A 22,454-nucleotide genomic window follows, 5' to 3' on the forward strand; every position below is an offset into this window, starting at 1 on the left:
AATATTGAAACCATGCCCTTACTGGAAATAGGGTGGAACCAAACCTGAAGATGTTTGTGTATTTATTTGCATCTAACATTGCTCCAAAGCCAAACATGAGTAAACTCTGGATTTTTTCTTTAGAAGTCTCTTCACCTCATTTGACCTCACTTGGTGAAAAGAACAAAGATGAATTTACTTTTATTTTTTTAATTTACTTTTTGTACTTAAAAATCCATGCAAAACTAATGCTTTTCTTTTGAAAAAATAGTCTTTTGTATGTATGAAAAATGTAGCTGAAGCTGGTTTGTTATAGTTAGTTTGCTTTCCTGCCTAGGTGGTAGTTACATATAGTGGGTTACTGAGTTAGATGCATTTGAGTCTGGGCTTGAAATGATAGTTGGGCTTTTTATGTCTAAGGACAGCTTTTTGACAGTTTACAGACATATTTTTGGTGGAACAGTTTTTCTAGATTGCATTTATTTTCATAATGGTCCACTTAGGGCTCCAGACATCCTTTCAGAATTAGATTTATTCATAGAGTGATTGAATTACTTGTTTCCTCAGGTTAGTTATGCCCAACATTTGATCGCCTCTGCTTTCCATTAGTACAGGGAATGATTAAGAATAAATAATAACATCTAGAATATCTACTGCTGGAACCCATGGATGATTTTAAATTAGAATAAAAATAGGAGACTCATTTTTAGTATGTATTTTTCTAATCATGAAAGGGGTGTGTACATGTGTAATCATTAAAAATTAGGAAATATCTAAGGACATGTAAGAAAACATTTTTACATATAATATCCAGTGGTAACCACATGGTGTATTTTTTTTTTAATCTTTTGTAGTCGTAGATGGACAGCATGCCTTTATTTTATTTGTTTATTTTTATTTGGTGCTAAGGATCAAACCCAGTGCCTCACATCTGCTAGGCAAGTGCTCTGCCACTGAGTTACAACTCCAGCCTACCACATGGCATATCTTTCTAAAATAAATGTAAACATTTATTTTTAAACTTCACAAATGATATTGTACTGTTAATCGGTTTTTTTCTGAAAAGTATATTATAGGCATTTTTCTTTGTTCCAGTTGTCACTGAATATAAGCTCTATAAATTAATTTGGTAATTTAAAAAGTTGTGTAGTTTTTAAAGTTTTATATAATTCCTTTGCTATATTTTTCAGTAAAAAGAAAGAGGAAAAGAAACCAACTGTCAGCATGTTTGCAATGGTGAGTTTTGAATTAATTCATTATTAAAAGTACTTAGGAAATTTGACTTCTCCTTACCTAGAAAAGAGATATTTTATTGGGTGTAATATTTTCTTACATAGCATAGTAATGGAAAGGCAAAAGGAATTAGCTTAATTTAGCTTATTTTCACATGAATGATGATCATAGCTTTGCTGTGTGAATTGAGTTCTGTATTTCAGTATTATCTTAACTAGTTATGTTGCCAGTGATCTATTACCTCTGGAAACGGTTTTCCCAGTGTTGGTCTTTGTCATCTAGATTGAGGTAACCTGTTACATTGCGTGTTGCCTTTAATGGCTGTGAAATCCTGGCAGGTTTGAAGTCCAAGTTCGAAGCACCCATAATGATAAAAGGTAGCAATGGATTATTTATTACCATGATTTAGCATAGGCCATTGTTCTCTGTGCTGAATAGCTGAGAATCTAGAATTTGAAAACCTTTCCATAACTCTTTATTTCATTTTCTAGTTGCATGGTTGTTGTTTTGAAGCTTTTCTTTAATCCTACTTGGAATAAGAGAATTTTTTTGGTGTGGCTCGTTATTGATAATCTTTAAAAGTTTTTGTTTGTAGTTGTAGATGGATATCATGCCTTTATTTTATTTATTTATTTATTTTTTGTGGTGTTAAGGATCGAACCCAGTGCCTCACACGTGCTAGGCAAGTACTCTGCCAGTGAGCTACAGCCCCAGCCCCCATTACTGATAATTTTATTTCCCTGAACCTTCCTTTTTTTTCTAAGAATGCAAACTTCATCTAACCTAGGTGAACTGTTTCAGGAACTGAAAACTGGAAGACTAGTGAATCAATTAAGTCTTGCTGCACATACTTTACAATTTACACATACACACTGGACATGTTTTAAAATGTTGAGGAGTGGATAGACTACTATATAAAATGGATCTTGGTAAATTGAGTATAAACATAGGTATAAGTAGGAAAAACGTCACATGACTTTGCATTGAGGACTCTGGTTATCTTATACCATCTTCATCTTCCTGTGCTGCATTTGCTTTTATTGTGGCTCCTCCTGTAGTTCTATTTCCACTTCTTTTGGAATATTTGAAAGATGAGACTCTAGATACTCAGACATTCACAGAAACCCTACTTGTATAACCAAATGACAGCTTTTGTTTGTTTTAGATTTTATACTCACACTCTAGTATGGAAAGAAATGTTTATGTTAAAATTGAATTTCTTCCCAACATTTAATTTGAGTTTTGTTATTTTGAGACCAAAGCATTTCTATCTTTTATGCTTTAGATTTTTTTCTTTCTTTCCTTTTGTGTGTGTGTGTGTGTGTGTGTGTACACGCGTGTGCTGGTGATTAAGGTCAGGGCCTTATGCACACTAACCACATGCTCAATCACTAAGCTACACCTCTAGCCCTATAGCTTAATTTTTATTATTTATACATGAAACTTTTTTAAAAACTTAGGGTTCCTGTATTTTAGAAAATATAACAAACTACTCTAATACTAGTAGAACTCAATTCAAGCCACAGAAGAATAAAATCTGGAGTTTGTGAAGCAATAGTAATAACACACACATAACACTGCGGCATTGTTTTAAGTACTTAATGTACAAACTCATTTAACCTTTAGGATTCCTTTTGAGGTAGATGCTATTATTATTACAGTTTTACAGATGAAGAAATTGAGGCCAGACATTAACGTGCCCCAGGATACACAGCAGGGCCAAGATAGAATGTGTTCTAAGCCTTCTATGAGGTACTACATTACTGAGATGACTTTTCTGTCTTTTTCCTGAAGAGTGGCATAGAAAACAGTGAACCTAACTCATATACAAAACTTATAAACACAAAGACATAATCAGAAAACTGAATGGTAAATGCTGATGGTGCTGGCAGGGCTTACTAATTACAGTTTCTAGCTAAGAAAAAGACCCATGCATATTAGGGATGAGCAGAACTCTTTTCTGCTCATGGTGTCTGTTAATTTATTTTTACTAAGAAACTTGATCAATTTTGAGAAAGTGATAAAAGAAATATGGGACAGATTTAATACTTCCTACTGGTCTTTGCTTTATTTATAGCAGGCCTCACTCAGCATTTATGGAAACACAAAAGTAGAATAAACTTGAATACAAGTGGGGGAAAAGGGGCAAGTAGAAGGAATTAAGGGCCAGAGAGGGGAAGGATAGGCTGCAGATCCTGTACAAAATGAACTCCTTAAAGATTATACACTCCTGCCAGAAGTGTACTGCAGATTGAACTCTGAGTTCTTCACAGTATATATCTTACTGAAGCATTCATTATTTTTCTAAATAGATAATAGCTATCAATGTTAAGTACCAGGCATTTGTTAAGTACCCTCCCCATGCATTATTTGACTTAATCCACACAATAACCCTAGGATGTAAGAGCTTACGTTATCCTTATGTTCCAGATGAGGAAACAGACATAGAAGTTAAATAATCCACTCAAAGTCACAGAGTCACATTACTAGCAAGGAGGCAGGCCCAGATTTTGCCCAGACATGCCTAGTTGCTTCTAAAAGCGATGATTGTTTATGAGAGTTTATGATTGGTTAAATTGTTATCTGCCTATAAGGAATTCTTTGTTAAATGCTGTTACCTTCTGACCTCCTGTTATTGAAGATCTTGTATCCTGGCTCAGGATATACCATTTCCTTCCTGGTCCTCCTACCAACTTGGGTGACTTTTCTGGTTATGGGAATATCTGTTCCTTGACCTTCACCACTGCTGTAATCTTACAAACCCATCTGAATTTGGAACTGTTCCCTTCTCTGTTTCTCCTTTTAAAACAGAGGGAGTATCCAGTTTTTAAAACTAATCATTTACTTGTACTTTGACTCCCATTTCCCCTGCCTTCTCAAGCACCTGACATTATCACTCTTTTTATCTTCAATCTCTGTGCCTGAAGTGGGTTTTGCTCCCTTATCATTGACATGTCAAGTCTCTCTCATCTTCCTAATAACCTTGGAACCATCCCCTCCCTGCATGTATAAGAGTCTTTACTTTGTATCTCAGTTACACCTTCATATCAATTTTGAACCTATAGAAATTTGACTTCTGACCTCAATACTCATAAAGTATTACTCATAAGTGGGCATTTAAAATTCTGTCTTGACCTCTTTGTAGCCCTTGACACCATCCATCATATTCTTTCTTTTGTTTGCTTTTGTGATATCAGGGTGTGATGATTTCTCTCCCAGCTATTTGACTTCTTCTTGTGTCACCTTTGCCTATAATGTTATTGTTCTTCAACTCCATATCTTAGGAGCCAGTGAGGGTGTTGACATTCCTCTAGGTCTACACAGCCGTTTCCAAAAAAATTTTTGATCCTTATGCAAAACTTCTTTCTCGTTTGTGTCTCATCCTGTGTGATCATACTACCTTTTAATCCATCTTCAGAGGTATCCTCTAAAACCTTCCAGGTACTCCTTCATTGAAGACTGTGGCATTGATTGCTTTAACTTCATTCACCTAGCTCCAGTTCTTCAGAATATTTTAGTAAACTTATAAATGAGCCTACACTCAACATTCTCTAGCTTCTTCAGTTATAACAACCCCACACTACCTCAGTTGAGCCCCTATTTGCGAGAGATGACCTTGGGCTTATTCCCAGACAGTTTTTATCTATGAAGTCATAAACTCAGATGTATTATCCTTTGACTACAATTTGATTCCTTCCACCTTTGCCCTTCCTCTTGATAATTCCCTTTTTAACATTGTATATTCATCTCCTATTGATGCTATAGCAAAATACCACTCACTTTATTGCTTAAAACAACACAAACTTATTACCTTATAGTTCCAAACTTGGAGGTCTTACTGGCTAAAACCAAGGTGTCAGCAGGATTTCCTTCTTTCTGGAGGAGAATTTGCTTCTAGAGGGCACTTGCTTTCCTGGCCATCTGGCCCTCTTCCTGCATTAGTCCAGCCTCCTCTGCTATCACGTCTTCTGCTGATGCTAAGCCCCCTGCCTCCCTCTTAGAAGTAGCCTTGTAATTAATTGGGTCCATCTGAACAATCCAGGATAATCTCCCCATCCCTAGATAATTAACATCAACAGCCTCTTTACCAAAAAAGGAAGAATATTCAAAAGAACCTGGGATTAGGATGTGGATCTGTGAGAGGGACATTATTCTGCCTGTCAAACAGGGTCAAGACTTTACTTTCAATTGCTCTTTCCTTCAGGTATTCCTCTTTCAGTTTTACCCTTCTAAATATCTCCCCATAGCAGCCACATCAAATCACTCAGTCCCTTCCTTCAAATGTTTGAATGCTTTTCCTTTCCACTTATATGGGCAATATAGAGTAAAACTGCATACAAATCTTCCTTACTCTGCTCTTACCATTGTTCACACTGTTTGATCCTTGAGAGACATAGCAAACTTATTTCCACCCAAGGATCTTTGTATTTGCTCTTCCTGCCCAGAATGCTCAGCCTCAGATCATCATATCACAGAACTGTATCCTTCTGTCACTGAGTTCCCTTCTCAGGGACAATCCCTGATTAGCCAGTCTAAACCAATGACCATGCCCATCAGTGGCCCATGGACCTCTATGATATTTCTTCTGAATACTTAACCACTGGTTTCTTGTTCATGCCTTCCTTTTCTCTGAATGTAAGCTCCATGAGGGTGGGATTTTTGTATGTTTTGTTCAGTGTTGTACACCAAGTGCCTAAAGAAGTGCTTGGAACTTTAATAAGTACCTAGATTTTGAGTGAATATTGAATACCTCTATTCCTCATTTATTATTTACTTGAGTGTAACCATTATGAGGACAAATGGCATGTCTTAGTCACTGCATTGTCAGTACTTAGAACCAGACATGACTCTTACTAGGTGCTCATTAACTATTTTTTAATGTTGAATGAATGAATGAATGAAAGAATTCACTGACTTCCTCTCTAACCTGGGCACCATGTTCCCATCTAGCCTGTTGAATATTACCTAAACTACTTTCAGCAGCATCTTCTACTTTGCCCCAGAATCCAACTCTTAGCTTTTGGCACTGATGAACTTTCCTTTCATATAGTTCTGGTTTATCTTGACTCTCTTTCCTATCAGCCCCTAACCAAACATTTTTTTTTTTTTGAGGACTCCAATTATAATTACAGTTATCTCTTACATTTTACCTAATATGTTACAACTTTTTGTCTCTTACCTTACAGTTAAGGTGAGAGCCTAAAAAGCCTAATTATTACATATGCAAAACCAATAATAGTAACCGTTTGTTTTATATTGTATGATTCATAAAAGTTTCTCATATTCTCATTTTAATCCTTATAGCAACTATATAAGATTTTCTGTGTGAATATTTTCCTCAGTTTATAAATTTGGAAACTGAGGCTCAAGGTTAAGAGATTTGTACTAGGATTGTGGCTCAGTGGTAAAGTGTTCACCTAGCAAGTGTGAGGCACTGGGTTCTATCTTCAGCACCACATAAAAATAAATAAATAAAATGTATTGTGTCCATCTACAATTAAAAAAATATTTTAAAAAACATTAAGAGATCCTCCCCAAAAAGGTTCTTTCCTAATAAACTTTAGAGCTAGGACATTTGATGGTGGCTTTTGTTCTATTCATGTTATGTTACCAATGTTCTCACGTCTTCTTTCCCTTTTTTTCCAGAAATTAAATTTGCTCCGTATCATAAAGAAATTTGAGATTCTTACTCTTATGGACTTTCTGTACCTATTTCTGGAAACTTGCTTTTTTCTCTATTTACTCCTTTTTTTTTTTTTTTTTTTTTTTTTGTACTGGGGATTGAACCCAGGGGCAATTGACCACTGAGCCACATCCCCAGGCCTTTTTCAATATTTAAAAAAAATTTTTTTTGATTCATTGTACACAAATGGGGTACAACTTTTCATTTCTATGGTTGTACCCTTTTTTAATATTTTATTTTAGGACAGGGTCTCACTTAGTTGCTTAGTACTTCACTAATTTGCTGCGGCTGGCTTTGAACTTGTGATCCTCCTGCCTCAGCCTCCTGAGCAGCTGGGATTACAGGCATGTACCACCATGTCCAGCTCTATTTACTCTAAAGTTTGTTCCTTCCATTCTGTTTCAGAATCATCTCTTCTTTACCAAGTTTATGATGAAAAATTTCAAACATAAAAAATAGGATAGTAAAATTCACACTTACATAATCATCACTTATAATTAACATTTTGCCATGTTTTATCTGAAATTATGGATTTCATGATGTTCCATGTATAACTAACTCAGTTTATATTTCTCAAATTTTTCTACAAAACATTTTCCTGTATAACATAATACATTGATCATATTTAACAAAATGGATAATTTAATATTGTATAGTGCTCTGTTCATGTTCAAATTTTTCTCATTATCTCCAAAAAATGTCTTTTATAATTAATTTGTTCAAAGAAGAATCCAGTCAATGATAACATTTGGATATTATGTCTCCTGAGTCTAGAACAGATTTCTCCTCTTTTTAAATGACATTGACATATTGAAATGTCTGTACTAGTTGTCTTTTAGAATGTCCTACCTGCTGGACTATTTTGAATGTATCATTTAACTCTATCTTCCATGCTTTGTACTTCTTATGTGCTCATGGTTAGGTCTAAAGATTTCATTACATTCCAACCAAATATTTTGGTAAGAAAATTGCACAGGTGATGCCATATACTTCATGTCCATTACATCCAAAAACAACACATGCCAAGGAATTCATCTTTTCATCATGCTAAATTCGATCACTTGTTTAGGTAATGACAGATTGTACCCTTCCACATGCACACCATAAAGGGATCTCTACCCTTTTGGGGCATTGTAGGAAATTTTTTTTTCATCTAATACTTACATTATCTACTGATGATCCTCTGCCTCAGGTTCTTGAAATATTTGTTTATTCTCTAGAACATTGTTTAATCCTACTTTAGTTCCTGTATTTTCACCAGTTGTCTCTTGGGAGATTTACCTATGCATGCAAAGACTTCATTAAATAGTCGCCCTTGACCCTGAATCCCAATCTAGCAACTACCCTATTATTCCATTCGCCCCAAGATTATCTAAAGGAGAGTCAATATTCCATCTCTGTTACTTAATCTCTAATTTTTTTCTTAAATCTATGTATTTCTTATCTCTTTCTGGATAAACTTGTCCACTCCTGTGACTTCTGCTACAAACTGTGCCTCAGACTTTGAATTCTTTCCATGTACTTTCTGAACAGCACTTTCTGGATGAGCATTCAGACAAGACTGAACAAGACTTCTGTCCTCTCTGTTCCCTCAAGCCCTTGTCTCTGCCAGCTTGTCCCAGCTTCCTGAAGCGTGTGTCTTGATCAATATGCTTCTTGCTTCTTTTCCACCAAGAAGGGAAAAGCCATGTTCTCAATTTTGTGTCTCTTCTGTACACTATGCTATGGAAAGCTCAGAGTATTCATTGTATATGCTTTTTGCTTTCTCTTGTTCCTTTTTTAAACTCTGTGAGGACAGGGGTTTCATTTATTCTCTGGCTTTTATCTGTCCTTGAGGAGGCACTCAGCAAATGCTTACATGATGGGCTGCTTGTTTTTCTTATGGCCAATGAATAGTTATGGAAGCAAAATATCCTGTGGTGGTGATGATTGCACGTCAATCATCTTCTTTCCTGTACTGAGGAATTTGCTATTTTAACCATTTAGTAGAGTCTCTTAAGATAAAATATTTTCTTCCTGTCTCTCCCCCTTCATTTTTGTTTGTTTGTTTTTTGTTTTTTAAGGGAAGAAGATGAATCCTTAGTTAAGACAAGATAACTTGTAGGAAAATCTAGCTGTGCTTCAACAAAATATGAAACAAATGCCCAAACATTCTCTTTTTAAGGTTTTAAATTGTAAAGGGGATGATGTTTTGGAGTTATGGAAAGTTACGTCATCAACCCCATCTTAAGTACTTGATTACATTTTTGAGAGCTAGGAAAGATTTAAATCCAAATGCCTGAGTACTCTATATATTAGATACTCTTCTTATTCCAAACCTTAGGTTTTACTTATCATTTTATCTCACAATTTCACTTTCTTCCTTCTGCTTTATGGGCTGCCATTTCATTTGTTACTGCCAAGGGCTCTTCCACTTTTTATTTTTCTGCTAGTCAATTTGGCACTTATTCCCACTCATTACTACTATTTTTTTTTTTTTTTTTTTTTTTTTTTTGGTACAGAGAATTGAACTCGAGGGTACTTGGCCACTGAGCCACATCCCCAGTCCTATTTTGTATTTTATTTAGAGACAGGGTCTCACTGAGTTGCTTAGCGGCTCCCTTTGCTGGCTTTGAACTCGAAATCCTCCTGCCTCAGCCTCCCGAGCCACTGGGATTACAGATGTGCACCACTGTTCCCCCACCATTATTACATTTTTGTAGGCTTCTCATTAGCTAACCTTAGGATTGGTTTCTCTCTCCTCATGAAGTATATATATTAGCTCTAAGATCTCACTTTCTGCTGCTGTGTCTTCTGTGTGGCCTGATCCCTAATCTTTGTTTTGATTTACATTCTCTGCCTAGACCTAAAACTTTTCATGCAGTTTCTTCCTGCTGCCTACAATTGCATAGTGCATCCACATGACAACCACCTACCTTGGGGTTTAACTTTAATTGCTTCCCAGGTGAACCCTGAGCCCATTCATTTTTATTATTATAATTAACACATATTTATTATGCAAGTGAATGGAATTCACTGTGATATTTCCACGTGTGCATACATTATATGCTGATTATCTCCCCTTCTCCCCTGTTCCCCTCTCTTTTCTACATTCCTGGCCACCTTCCTAGTTCCTGCTTCTACTTTCAGATCTTTCCTAACCCTGAATTCCACATATGAGATAAAACGTGTGATACTTTGTCTTTCTGTGTCTGACTTCTTTTATTTAACATGATGCACTCCAGTTCCATCCATTTTCCTGCAAACAAAAGTATTTCATTCTTCTTTCTGGCTGAATAATTCTCCTTTTTGTATATTGTATCGTATTTTCTTTATCATTTCATCTTTTGGATAGGTACCTAAGTTGATTCCATATCTTAGCTATTGTGAATAGTGTCACAATAATCATAGGTATGCAGGTATCTCTCGTGTGCTGGTATTTCTTTTTGATATATACCCAAGAATGGGATAACTGGATCATACGGTAGATCTAATCTTAGTTTTTTGAGGAACCTCCACACTGTTTTCCATAGTGACTATATTAATTTACATTCCTACCAGCAGTGTAGAAGGGTTCCTTTTTCTCCATATCCATGTCATCGTTTGTTATTTTTCATGGTTAAATTAACCATGGTTAAAATAACCAGTTTAACTGGGTGATATGGAATCTCATTGTAATGTAATTTTCATTTCCCTGAAGGCTATCAAACATTTTTTCATATATTTTTGGTCATTTGTAGTGTCTACTTGGATCATTTGCCTATTTTTTAATTCGATTACTTATTTTTTGTTAAGTTTTTTGAGTTCTTTATATAGTTTGGATATTAACGCTCTGTCAGATGAATAGCTGGCAAAGATTTTCTTCTATTTTATAAGTTATCTCTTCACTCTGTTGATTATTTCCTTTGCTGTGCAGAAGCTTTTTAATTTGAGGTAATTCCATTTGTCAATTCTTGCTTCTGTTTTCTGTGCTTTTGGAGTTCCATACAGAAAATTGTTGCCTGTACCTATATCTCGAAGTATTTCTTCTATGTTTTCCTCTGGTAGTTTGAGGGTTTTGGGTCTTAAATTAACGTCTTTGATCCATTTTGACCTGATTTTTCACAGGGGTTATTGTTTAATCTTCTACACATGGATATTCACTTGTCGAAGAGGCAGTTCCTTTTCTCATGTGTTTTTGGCACCTTTGTCAAAAATCAGTTGACTGAAGATGCATGGATTTATTTCTGGGTTTTCTATTCTGTTCCCATTGGCTAACCTGCGTGTTGTTGTGCCAGTTCTTGCTGTTTTGATTACTAAAGCTCTGTAGTATTCTTTTTAAAAAATATTTTTATATATATTTAGTTGTTGATGGACCTTTATTTTTATTCATATGGGGTGCTGAGAATTGAACCCAGTACCTCATACATGCTAGGCAAGCACTCCACCACTGACGCACAACCCCAGCCCTAATATTCTTGAAATCAGTTATTGTGATATCTCTAGTTTTGTTCCTTTTGCACAGGATTGTTTTGACTATTTGGGGTGTTTCGTGATTCTATTGAATTTTAGAAATATTTTTTCTAGTTTTATGAAGAATGTCATTGGTATATTTTCATGGGGATTACATTGAATCTGTAGATTGCTTTGGGTAGCATGGACATTTTAACAATATTAGTACTTTCAATTCACAAAAAGGATGTCTTTCCACTTTATGAGTATGTCTTCAATTGCATTCATCAGTGTTTTGTAATTTTCACTGTAGAGGTCTCACAAATCCTTAGTTAGGCTTATTCCTAGGAATTTTATTGTTTTGTGTGTTGACTGTTATGAGTGGGATTGTTTTCCTGATTTCTTAGCAAATTCATTATTAGTGTATAGAAAAGCTACTGATATTTTCTATGCTGATTTTGAATCCTGCTACTTTACTGAATTCATTTTTCAGCTAATAGTCTTCTAGTGAAGACTTTATTTTTTCTGGGTATAGAATTATATTATCTGCAAATAGGGATAATTTGACTTCCTTCTTTCCTATTAGCATGCCTTTTACTTCTTTCTCTTGCCTAATTTCTGTAGCTAAAACTTCTAGTACTATAGTGAATATGAGCAGTGAGAGTGAACATTCTTGTCTTGTTCCTGATCTTAAGAGGGAAAGCTTTCAGTTTTCCACATTCCAGCACTGATGTTGGATATGAGCTTGCCATATATAGCCTTTATTATGTTGAGGTATAATCCTATTATACCAAATTTGCTCAGGGTTTTTTATCATGAAGGGATTTTGAATTTTATCAAAAGTATTTCTGCATCTGTTTAGAAGATTATATGTGATATGATTTTTACTCATTTTTGTTTGTTTTGGTACCAGGAATTGAACCCAGGGGTGCTTAACCACAGAACCACATCCCCAGACCTTTTTAATATTTTGTCTAGAATCAGGGTCTTGCTAAGTTGCTTTAGGACCTGTTCAAAAGTCAAAGTTGCAGAGGCTGGCTTTGAATTCAAGATCCTCTTGCCTCAGCCTCCTGAGCTGCTGCTGGGATTACAGCCAACCGACCCAGCTGATTTTTATCCTTGATTCTGTTTATGTGATGGATTATGCATATTGATTTGCATGTTAAACCATGCTTGCATCCCTAAAACCAACTTGCCCATGGTGTATGATCTTTTTAAGTTCTGTTGATTTGATGTGCACATAGTTTGTTGAGGATTTTTGCATCTGTGATCACTGGGGATATTTCCCTATAGTTTTGTTGTTGTGTACCTTTTGGGTTTTGGTAGCAGGGCAGTGCTGATCTCGTAGAATGAGTTTGGAATGCTTCCCTGCCTTTCAATTTCCATTCTTCTTACTGTGTCCTCTTCCTGTCACCATTTGGATCCAGAGAAGCATTTCTTGCCTTCCTGAGACTTCAGAAATTATGTGGATCTTGCACTGGTCATTCATTGTGGCCAAACTCGACCTTTTCAGGAAAATTATTCTTTGAGGAGCATGAATCTGACTCAATCTTCTCCTCCTTTTCTTTACTAAGGCCTAATTATTTTAAAATTATTTTGCATTTATGCAAATTTCACTGTACAACAGATCTTCAACCCTTTTTTAAGGTGACAAAATGTTTCCTGAATTGTGTCTTCTGAGGAGACTTTGCCATTCAAATTTGTTTCCATGAAATGAGAAGTGGTTTCATAGAAACCAGAACAATAAATACTGGGTTACCACCACAGCCTTAGGAAAGATTTTTATAATTCTTACCAATCCTCATATAAGAAAAGAAGACAGATGGAGTCTAATATGAAAAATTAGGCCAGAACTCAATGGAAGAATCAAATGTCCATTTATAATTAGGCTACTGCAGAAATTTAACAAAGGTAGAGGGTAGCTTGGACCAAAGTGTTAGTAGACTCACGTGCAAAAAGAGCTTGCATTTGAAATATGTTTTGAAGGTAGAGAAAACCATCCGTGAAACTGCTAATTATGCCTGTACTCTCTACTTTCTTCTTTTTCTTAGTTTCGCTATTCAAATTGGCTTGATAGGTTGTACATGGTGCTGGGAACTTTGGCCGCTATTATCCATGGAGCTGCCCTTCCCCTCATGATGCTGGTGTTTGGAGAAATGACGGATAGCTTTGCAAATTTAGGAAGCTTGATGCCAGCAAACATTACTAATAATCAAAGTAAGTATTGTTTATGACACTTATTTTATTGGAAATCTCTTGAAGCAATGTTTATGAAGTCCTTACTAAATATGCACTAATGTTTAATACTGTGAGAGGTGGAGGGTTTGAGTTCCAGCTCATGTTTGTAATGAGTTTGAGAAGATAATATTCACACGAATTAGGATGCCTAATAGAAATGCCAGCTGAGATACATAGAAAAGGAGTCAGAAATAGTCTAGAAAGTTTCAGGAGGAGATATAGGAACCTAAGCAGGATTTTGGTAAGCTGGAATCATTGTGAGAGTCCCTTACAGATTGGCTATGTGACTAAGTGGGGAATCCAGGTGATTCTAAAGCTTTTAGCTTGAGAAACAGGAAGGATGCATTTACTGTCAACTAAGATGAGAAACATGGAGGAAGAATAGGTTTGGGCAGAAAATGTCAGAAATCTGGCTTTGGATATTGTCATGGGTTGGGCTGTCTGGAAACAAATACAAAAATGGAGAAATAGAGCCAAGACAAGTAGGGCATGAGTGTAAGTGTGTGTGTGTGTGTGTGTGTGTGTGTGTGTGTGTGTGTTTAGGACGGGAACAATATTAGCTTGTTTGTGTGTGAATGAAAATAATCCAAATGAGAGAAGGTGATAAGTGATATTTGAAAGGAAGGGAAGAGATTTGTTAGAGTGACAGCCTTGAAAAAGGAGGTGATCCAAAGCACAGGAGGAAAGATTTACTTTAGATAGAAACAAGCATTTTGTCTACAATAATAGGTGGAAAGAGAGAATATTTGAATGTCAGAGTCCAAAGGTGAGTAGATGAGGATGTGAAAATCTGTAGAAATTTTCTTCTGATTACAGTAGCACCCCCTTATCTGCCAGGGATGTGGTCTAAGACCCAGTGGATACCTGAAACCATGGATAGCACGGAGTCCTATGCACTCTATACTTTTTGCTGTATATACATACTTATGATAAAGTTTAATTTATAAATTAGGCATAGTAAGAGATTAACAACATTAACCAGTAATTGGTTATACTAATTAGAACAATATACTATAATAAAAGTTTTGTGAGTATGGTCTATCTGTCTCTCAAACCGTCTTTTTGTTCTGTTTCCACTCTTTTTCTTGTGATGATGTGAGATGATATATGCCATGGTTGACTGCAGGCAACTAAAATCACCAAAAGTGAAACCATGGACAAGAGGGGACTACTACACTTCAGTTTTATGCAGTGAGATAGTAAGCAAGACAATTGTAAAACAACCCTGTAAGAGAGTGGGCAAGTGAATAACTTGAAAAAAAATGTGGGTGTAATACACATACTCTTGAGTGAAGAGTATGTACATTGATTGATAATTCTGAGCTTCAATTTCAGGTCAGCTCTGGTTCAGCACAGATTGACTTAAACTAATGTACTCAATGACTTACAACTGAGTTTACCCCCAGATGGTAAAAATGTTGAAAATGCCTGTTTGAGAATACCCTAAAAAATGTAGTGATACGTTTACCTTCCAATGACCTTTCAACATTGGAACTCTGTGTGTGTGTGTATGCGCGCGTGAAAAATCCACCACTTTGCACATCAACATTTGAACTTTTATGTCTGTGATGAATACTACACATCCTATCCCTCAAAACTTGTACTTAAATATTCATACCAATTTGGAACCTCTGATACTTGTCCAGGGTTCTGGAAACTTCTTTGTAATCCTGAAGTATACAATGTTTGCCATGAGGTAGGGAATACTTCAATTCTGTGATAATGGTTTGGGCAGAAAAGTGGACATTATGTTTGAGCTATGTAAAATTATTACACATTTATATTTCCCTTCATGGCATTCAAAGGGACCCGTGAAAAGATGATGTACCATCTTTGAACTGGCACCTTTCTTCTCTACCATTCAGCAAAGACAAGTCCTCAGTGCTTTCTGCATTCATTGGTTCCTCTACACCCTGTGTTTGGCAATATTCTGTTCTGTCTTATTACCTTATAATGGAATAATCATATCTTTCCATGCTCTTTGGTAGCTCAACTGACCAATGTATGCATGCATGCCTTTTCCGATCTGATCCACTTTTTCATGAAGCCTTAAATATGAATAGTGCCCTAACAGTATGAGAGGTGTTATGTTTACATTGCTATTCTTCTCTGTGTACTACATAAACCAACAACTGCTGTGGTTTCCTATCAATAAAGAAATTATAGGTTATTAAAACAACTATTGAAGCTTGGTCCAGTCTGGAAAGAGCAGACCATCAAATAGCTCTTTGAAACTAACAGAACTGAACTCTCACAGACCACAATAAACTAAGCTTGTGTTATATCCATTGATCTTTATTTTTTTTAGCTATATTAATGTTTGTGTGCATTATACCTTCCTCACCCAAACATTAATTTGCTCTTATGCTTGTGAGGAAACAAATGATGTCTTTAGGTACAAGTGCCAGCCATTACCAGTTTTATCTGGACCATCCACAGATGTGTGAGGATAGCCAGTGCTAGCTCTGCCTATCTTCAACCATGTAAGGACACAGCTGTGAACCAGAAAGGAAGTCCTCACTAGATACCAAATTTACCTCGATTAAAAAGAGAAAAACTAATTTATATTTCACTGCTGTAAAACTCTAAAGAAACATGAGAACTATTTGTGAAATGCCAGCTCTCAAAATAATATGGGTTGAGTATCCCTTATCAGAAACATTTTAGATTTTGGACTTTTTCAGATTTTGGAATATTTGATATATAACAAAGTATCTTGAGGATGGGTGCCAAGTGTAAACATGTAATTCATTTATGTTTTACATATACCTTATACACATAGCCTGAAGATAACTTTACAAAATATTTTTTTAATGATTGTGTATAGGAAACAAATTTTTATGGTACCATTTTGTACTGGTAGCATCATATCAATGCTCAAAAAAAATTGGATGTTGGAGCATTTCAGATTTACAGAAAGGACTATTCAACTTGCATTTATATTTTGATGTTTACTATGAGTATAAATAGCTTGCAGATTTTGTATGTGTGTTCTAAAACTTGGGCATTGTAAGTAAAGAAAACATCATCTATGTCCTCAAAGCCAGGATTATGGGTATGTGCCAACTAGAATGTTAGCTAATATTGAAATTCTTAATATTTCATAAGAAGGTCTATGATGGATCTGTTTTCTTTCTTCTGTTCAAGACTTTCCTCTGCTGTTAACATTTCACTGGAAAAGTTCTTGATAAATTTTGTTTAGTTGGGTCTGTTTACTTTTAATTTTAGATTAAAATTTTAAATATAACTAATTTTTCTTGAATAATATGAGATAATCAGGTTTTTGTTTATTTTTATAATTGTTGAGGTACTGCTTTTTCTAAAAATTTTTTTTAGTTGTTAATGGATCTTTATTTATTGATATATGGTGCTGAGAATTGAACCAGTGCCTCACACATGCTAGGCAAATGTTCTACCACTGAGCCACAACCCCAGCCCAGCCCATGGTACTGCGTTTTCAGGCCAAAAAAAAAAAAAAAAAAAAAAGACAAATTATAATCTGATCTCCACAATATATTATAAGAACAACAAAAAAATAAAAAAGCCACATAGACCCTGACCCATGTTAGGTGCTTAAGAAATGGGATGAATAAATAAAAGACTTAATCAACTTTGTAGGTAAAGGATCCCCGACATTATCTGGCCTGAGCCCATAATTTTATAGATAGAAAAGCCATGCCTAAGAAGTTGAAGTAATATGGCCACAACAGGGTTGCTAGTTTACAGAGCTGAGTTCCTGAGTCAGGAATCCTACCTTTTAGATTGGTCTTTTTTTTTTTTTTCTTTTTCTTTTTTTCCTACTCTGCTGGTATTTTTCAAACTCTGCCTAAAATAGAAGCAAATTCCAACATTTTTTACTTGGTCTTTTTTCTCCCTGTCATCTTGTAGCTTTGATTTTTGGGTCTGTCAGGCAGGTCAGCCAGAAGGCACAGCTCTGAAGGCCAGAGGTGGAAGCAGCACATGTGAGGAAATCGTGGCCCCAGGAATCTGCTACTTGCAGTAAGTCTACCACACTGAGTGGCAGGCTCCAGCCTGGGCAGATGCCCAGGATTGATCATCTAGACAGAAAATCCAATTCCTCTTGCTTATCATTGATGGAGCTTTCTGCACTAGGAGACATGTTTGTGAGGCAGAAAGTGCTATGGGGATCATTTCAGTCTATGCTTTACTCACTCTTCTTTCACCAGAGAACACTCACTCCACCCCACCCCATCTGTCATGAAAGCTCACCAGGGAGGACATCTCAAAAGGAGGTTGTGCAGGTTCAAACTAAGGGAGGGGAGCCCAGAGCAAGATCTGCTGATGGCCAGCCCTCCTACCACCCACAACAGTGCTAAGGTCACTCCCAAGGGTCTGACTACTTACATCCCCAGATACAACCTGTAGCCAGAGCTATCCCTATGCCTTGCCTATCAACTCTAACTTTCTAATTCCTCCCTCTGCTTCCACTCTTGCCCATCTTAGTCCAGTTCTCCACACATTGTCAGAGTGAGCTTTTAAAAAGTCAGGTCACATCTCTCCCATTGACCTCCCATAGAATGGAATAAATACGAATTTAGTACAGTGGTTTTTATGGCCGGTGTGACCTCACCCCCACCTGCCCCATCGGTCTGCGCTTTACCTATTCACCACAGGCTACCCACACCATTCTTCCTCCAGTCTCTTTCCTGACTTGGGGAGGATTAGACCTTGCCCCATCTTTCTCTAATGGGTGTTGCTCATCACTCAGTTCTTCCTTTGAAAGACTTTTTGTCCCCAGCCATCCCAAAGTCACTATAGCATCATGCCTTTACTTGTTGAGAGTCATTACTCTAAAATTATCTTGCTAATTTATTTTTTACTTGTTTATTTCAACTTATCAAAGGGGGAGGAAGGCATGGGGGCAGGGAGGAAGTTCCTGGGGATACATTTGCTAGATATTTGGCAGTAGAACCCTGTTATGTGAGATTTGGGGCCTGGAAGTAAAAGGATTTCCTGCTAGAATAGAAATCCAATAAAATGAGAAAAAGTGACTCTGATTCTAGGTGGTATCCCCCAGCGTCTAGAAACTGCCTGGCACAAAAGCTCTGTGGAGCATGGTTTGAAAAGCACCTTTTCAACTTAATCTCTTTATTTTTTTCTAAGTTCTCAGTACTTAACATTACTAAATTAAATATACTAGTTGCTGAGTCAGATAAAACTGTACCATAATGTGATACCTAAACTATATGGAGTATTCAGTTTAGTTACTTTGAAGCCTGGCTTGGGTTTGGAAAAGGCCTTCCTTACCAGGTAGAATGGCCTGCTATATCTCTTTGTACTCTCATGTGAGACACTTATTTCCATGGTAGAAGAATGCTAGGTTGAAGTATTTTGACAAATGGTTTGACGTGTGGTAGTTCTGTGAGACCACTTGTCATTCTCGGGGAAGGCTGGGTTACAACAGATAAGAGTCTGAACACTGTGGAGATAAAGATAAACTGAAGATATGGTCCGGTTTTCTCAAAGCTCGCATTGGTGGGAATGAGAGGACTTAAACATAGCAGTCATACTTCTGTTCTAGAACTGACTTTGTAACTTGAATCTCGTGTCAGTTTCTCTGGAATTCAATGCTAGGGGTAAGCTGTTTGAGAAGAGGTCATATTTTACCTCATTTGTGGGGAAAGTATTATCTAGAAGAAAAATTTTGGCAAAGGGCATTTCAGGTACAAAGAGCAGAATGAATGAAATGTTGAAGGAAGAACATGGAATAGTTAGGGGACAGCAAACTCCTCATTGTGCTGCAAGCCAGAGCTCCATGAAAATGGGGAGAACTGGGGAGAGTGGGGTGTAGGAGTTGCATGAGTTGAGGCTGGAAAGGGATGCAGTGAAGGTATTGTTTAGAACCCAAGTGGGCAAAAATATAATTTTATTTTATACAACTTAATTTCACGTTCAAATACTGTGACAGAAACCTAATCTAATCTAAACCTAACCTAAACCTTAATCTCAGCTATTCTGGGGTAGCCCTTACCTTTCCTTGGGTGTGCTTGGAGGCCAGCCTAGCTCCGTCGGCCCAGTGCCCTCCAGCTCTGTCTTCCACACAGGCATCCCTTTGAGTGCTTGTGATCCCCTTTCTTAGGAGCATCAGGAACGTTCGGCTCCTTCTGCTTCTCTCTAGGTCCAGGAAGACACTGGGGAGCTGTTCTTAGGCTTCCTCAATTCATCATATGATCATTCTTTTTCAAGTTCTCCAGAAGAACAGACTTTTCTCTTGGAAATCAGGTATCAGGAGAGAGGAAAGCCTATCAGGAGACACGCTTTTCTCTCCTGGACCCTCAAGTACCTATACTGCTATCAATTCTCAACTGCATCTCAGCACATGAAAAATACTTTTTTTTTTTTTTTTTAGTCTAAAAAGGTAGAAGTTAGTCTCATGGAATTTAAGCAAAATATTTTTGCCTTGCTGTTTCCTTTCCCACGCTTCAGGGCATAGACTTTGGGCTCACAAAAGTTAAGAAGAAACCTGTGTGCTATTTTCTCTTTAGCTGTGGCAGCAATTGCCCTAGCTACTGGAATGAGGAAAAGAATGTGAGGATAAAGAAAATATCTGGAAAATCATTGGTTGATATTTCAAAAATATTATGCTGTCACATGTACTTTGTGACAAGACTGCAAATGGATCACTATGACATGTTATGGGCCTTGGATTTTATCTTTGGTGCAATGGAAACAGTCACTGAAAATTACAAATGGAAACAAAATCATGTTGTTTCCACAGATGAAATCTGATGAAAACATGAAGACCTCATTGAAATAGAAGGACTTAGAAGTTTCTTATTAAAGTAGAGGTTGACAAAAGTTATTTTTAATAAATTAAAAAAATACTACCCGAGTCTTTTCTTGACTTGGCTCCTTTCTCCTATTTTCTCTCTTTTCATACTTATTTTAATATTATCTGGAGAAAAAGTTTAAACAATAATAATCTCACTAAATAAAAGATTCACCTTTCTAAAGAATTACTCATAATGAATTTGTAAGTACAGTCATCATGGGTCAAACAGTATACATATGGGATAAGCAGGTAATTGTGAGGAGATCCCTGAATCTGAGGGTAAAATAATAGGGAATGGTGAGGAGGAAAAGCAGAGGCTGAACTCTACTTGGGTCTAGCGTTGATTGTCTTGTGAGAATCCAATGCTTTTACTTTTCCAAATGAGAAATCTGAAGGCTGGATTTTTGTGTAGAATTTGTCTAGTATTAGATATTGGCAAGTAATTAAAGTACACACACACACACACACACATACACACACACACACACACACAAACACAGACTATAAGCCAAACAGTTTTTTGTTTGTTTTGTTTTGTAGTACTAGAGATTGAACCCAGGGCTTCATACATGCTAGGCAAGCACACTATCACTTAGCTACAACCCCTTTTTATTTTATTTTATTTTTGGTACCCAGGATTGAACCCAGGAGCACTTAACCACTGAGTTACATCCCCAGCCCTTTTTTGGGGGTGGCTACCAGGGATAGAACTCAGGGGTACTTGACTACTGAGCCACATCCCCAGCCCTATTTTATTTAGAGACAGGATCTCACTGAGTGGCTTATTAGCACCTTGCTTTTGCTGAGGCTGACTTTGAACTCTCCATCCTTCTGCCTCAGCCTCCTGAGCCACTGGGATTACAGGCATGCTCCACTGTGCCCAGCCACAGAACAGGTTTTTGAGGTCTTAGCAGTTGATACTCTATATATTTAGATAAGGTTCTCATACTTTAGCAATATCACAATTAAATTATTAAAGTATACTACAATTACTTGGTGTACTTATTAAAAATTTAGATTTCTAGAGCCCTCCTTCCAGAAAGCCTGATTCCGCCTAATCTGGCTTAGTTTTACACTTCTAGAATATAAAGCTAAACCCTAGTGTTCTTTGACTCAGGAAATATTGTTTCAAAATAACAATTGACCATAAGTTTTGCTTTTGTTTTGATGGTACTAGGGATCAAATCCAGGGCCTTGCCTATGCAAGGCTAGCACCCAACCACTGAGAGACATTCTCTGCTCTCATAAGTGAATTCTTTAGAAAATTAAGACTCAAATTCAAGGTTCATAATAGTAGTTCTCAACACTATAAGAGCTAGTTTCTGTAAAATACTCTTTGATGCTGCCTTTGTTATTCTAAATGGGTCTCATAAAAGGTAAATTCTAAGACATTTTTCTTTTAAAAAAGTCAACATGTTTTGACTTTGTTTTGAGCAGGGGAAGGCATACTAGACTGGTGCTGTGCCGCTCAGCCCCACCCTCAGCAACATGTTTTAACTTAAAGAAACAAAACTAACAGCAGCACAAATAATGTTAAAAATAGTTTATAAATGCTTGAAAACAATGACTTTGGCCACCAAGCCCTTAATGAGAACACTTGTCTAAAATCTTGGTCTGAACTTCTTTTCTAAGTCTCCATGTTGTAAGGAATGAGGATGAATGACCACAAGCTAGTGGTCCTGAACCAGAGCATTAACCATGAGGAAAAATAGTATTTGAATAACTCCAGATACAGATTTGGGAATTGCTGAAGTTGGCTGAGGTCATTCTCAGAGCATGCATAGGATTCTGGGAAACACCAGAATTCAGGGAGGAGGAATGGTGCAGCCAGTCAACAAGAGAGGGGAGGAGTGTGGCCACAGTGGTAAAAGAACCAAGAGAATGAGTTTCAAGAAGCCAAAAGACAAGGAAGCAGTCAAGAGTCAAGTGACTATTTTATTTAAAAATAATATAGCTTAGCTTCCCTACCCTGATAATCTGACTGACAATGCTATATAACCTAGAGAGTTTCTGGGTTTTCCTACTGGAAAACAAGATTAATTTTAGGATATTGTTTAGATATTTTTCTTCATAACTATTGGTTTGGGCAGTTAACCTTTTTTTAAAAAATTATATGTT

General features: G+C 36.7%; 1 protein-coding gene across 3 annotated transcripts in view; it reads left to right on the forward strand.

Moving 5' to 3' along the window:
• ABCB1 (ATP binding cassette subfamily B member 1) overlaps positions 1-22,454 on the forward strand; it is a 172,875-nt gene that overhangs the window by 97,051 nt on the left and 53,370 nt on the right. For all 3 annotated transcript variants that reach the window (XM_079151660.1, XM_079151661.1, XM_079151659.1), the window contains exons 3-4: positions 1,170-1,215; positions 13,357-13,522. In XM_079151660.1, coding sequence (XP_079007786.1) covers positions 1,170-1,215; positions 13,357-13,522 — 212 coding nt within the window. The remainder of the gene's footprint in view (positions 1-1,169; positions 1,216-13,356; positions 13,523-22,454) is intronic.

This window comes from Sciurus vulgaris, assembly GCF_902686455.1.
Source record: "Sciurus vulgaris genome assembly, chromosome: 8".
In the NCBI taxonomy this organism is placed as follows: domain Eukaryota; kingdom Metazoa; phylum Chordata; class Mammalia; order Rodentia; family Sciuridae; genus Sciurus; species Sciurus vulgaris.